At 62.4% G+C, this 679-nt stretch overlaps 1 protein-coding gene across 1 annotated transcript in view; it reads left to right on the top strand.

The window, feature by feature from the left end:
• EMH_0005950 (uncharacterized protein) overlaps positions 1–679 on the top strand; it is a gene marked incomplete at both ends in the record, with an annotated part of 11,994 nt that overhangs the window by 7,781 nt on the left and 3,534 nt on the right. Inside the window, one exon of the mRNA XM_013497365.1 lies at positions 3–679. Coding sequence (XP_013352819.1) covers positions 3–679 — 677 coding nt within the window. The remainder of the gene's footprint in view (positions 1–2) is intronic.

Genomic DNA, 679 nt, shown 5'->3' with positions numbered 1-679 from the left:
CAGCAGCAGCAGCTGATCACTCAGCAGCTCCAATGGCGGCAGCAAACAGGCAGCACAAAGAGGCCGGGGGTGTTGCTGCTGCTGTTGCTTCTGGTGCTGGTGCTGCTGGTGCACAGCAGCAAGAGCAGCAGCGGCAGCAGCAACAGCAGCAGCAGCAGCAGCAGCAGCAGCAGGGCGGGGGCGGACGTATGGCATCTGTTTTGGAGCGCCTTCGTAAGAAGCTGCGCGACAAGCCGCCAGGAGGAGGAGCAGCAGCAGCAGCAGAAGCAGCAGCAGCAGCAGCAGCAGCAACAGCAGGCGGAGTAAACGCAGGCACGCAAGCAAGAGACGCAGCAGCAGCAGCAGCAGCAGCAGCAAGGGGTAGGCCTGAGGACAGTGTTGTATCATCCAGCTCGCTGCATACAGCAGCAGAAGCAGCAGCAGCAGCAGCAGCAGCAGATGCTCTGGACGCTGGCAGTGGGGGCTCTTCTTTGCTGCAGCTGCTGCACAGCACCCCTTCTTGGCCTCATGCAGCAGCAGCAGCAGAAACAGCAGCAGCAGCAGCAGCAGCGGGAGCACTTGAAGCATCGACGCCTACGACAACTGCAGCAGCAGCAGCAGAAGGCAGGTTCAGCAGCAGCAGCAACAGCACACCAGAAGCCGGTGAGCCTGGGGAGCCCCCGGGATTGCCGCGCAAGCC

The sequence above is a fragment of the Eimeria mitis genome, genomic scaffold, assembly GCF_000499745.2.
Source record: "Eimeria mitis Houghton genomic scaffold, Emh_scaff263, whole genome shotgun sequence".
Taxonomy (NCBI): domain Eukaryota; phylum Apicomplexa; class Conoidasida; order Eucoccidiorida; family Eimeriidae; genus Eimeria; species Eimeria mitis.
Note: the sequence above shows the minus strand (reverse complement) of the source record. Positions and strands in the feature narration are given on the sequence as shown.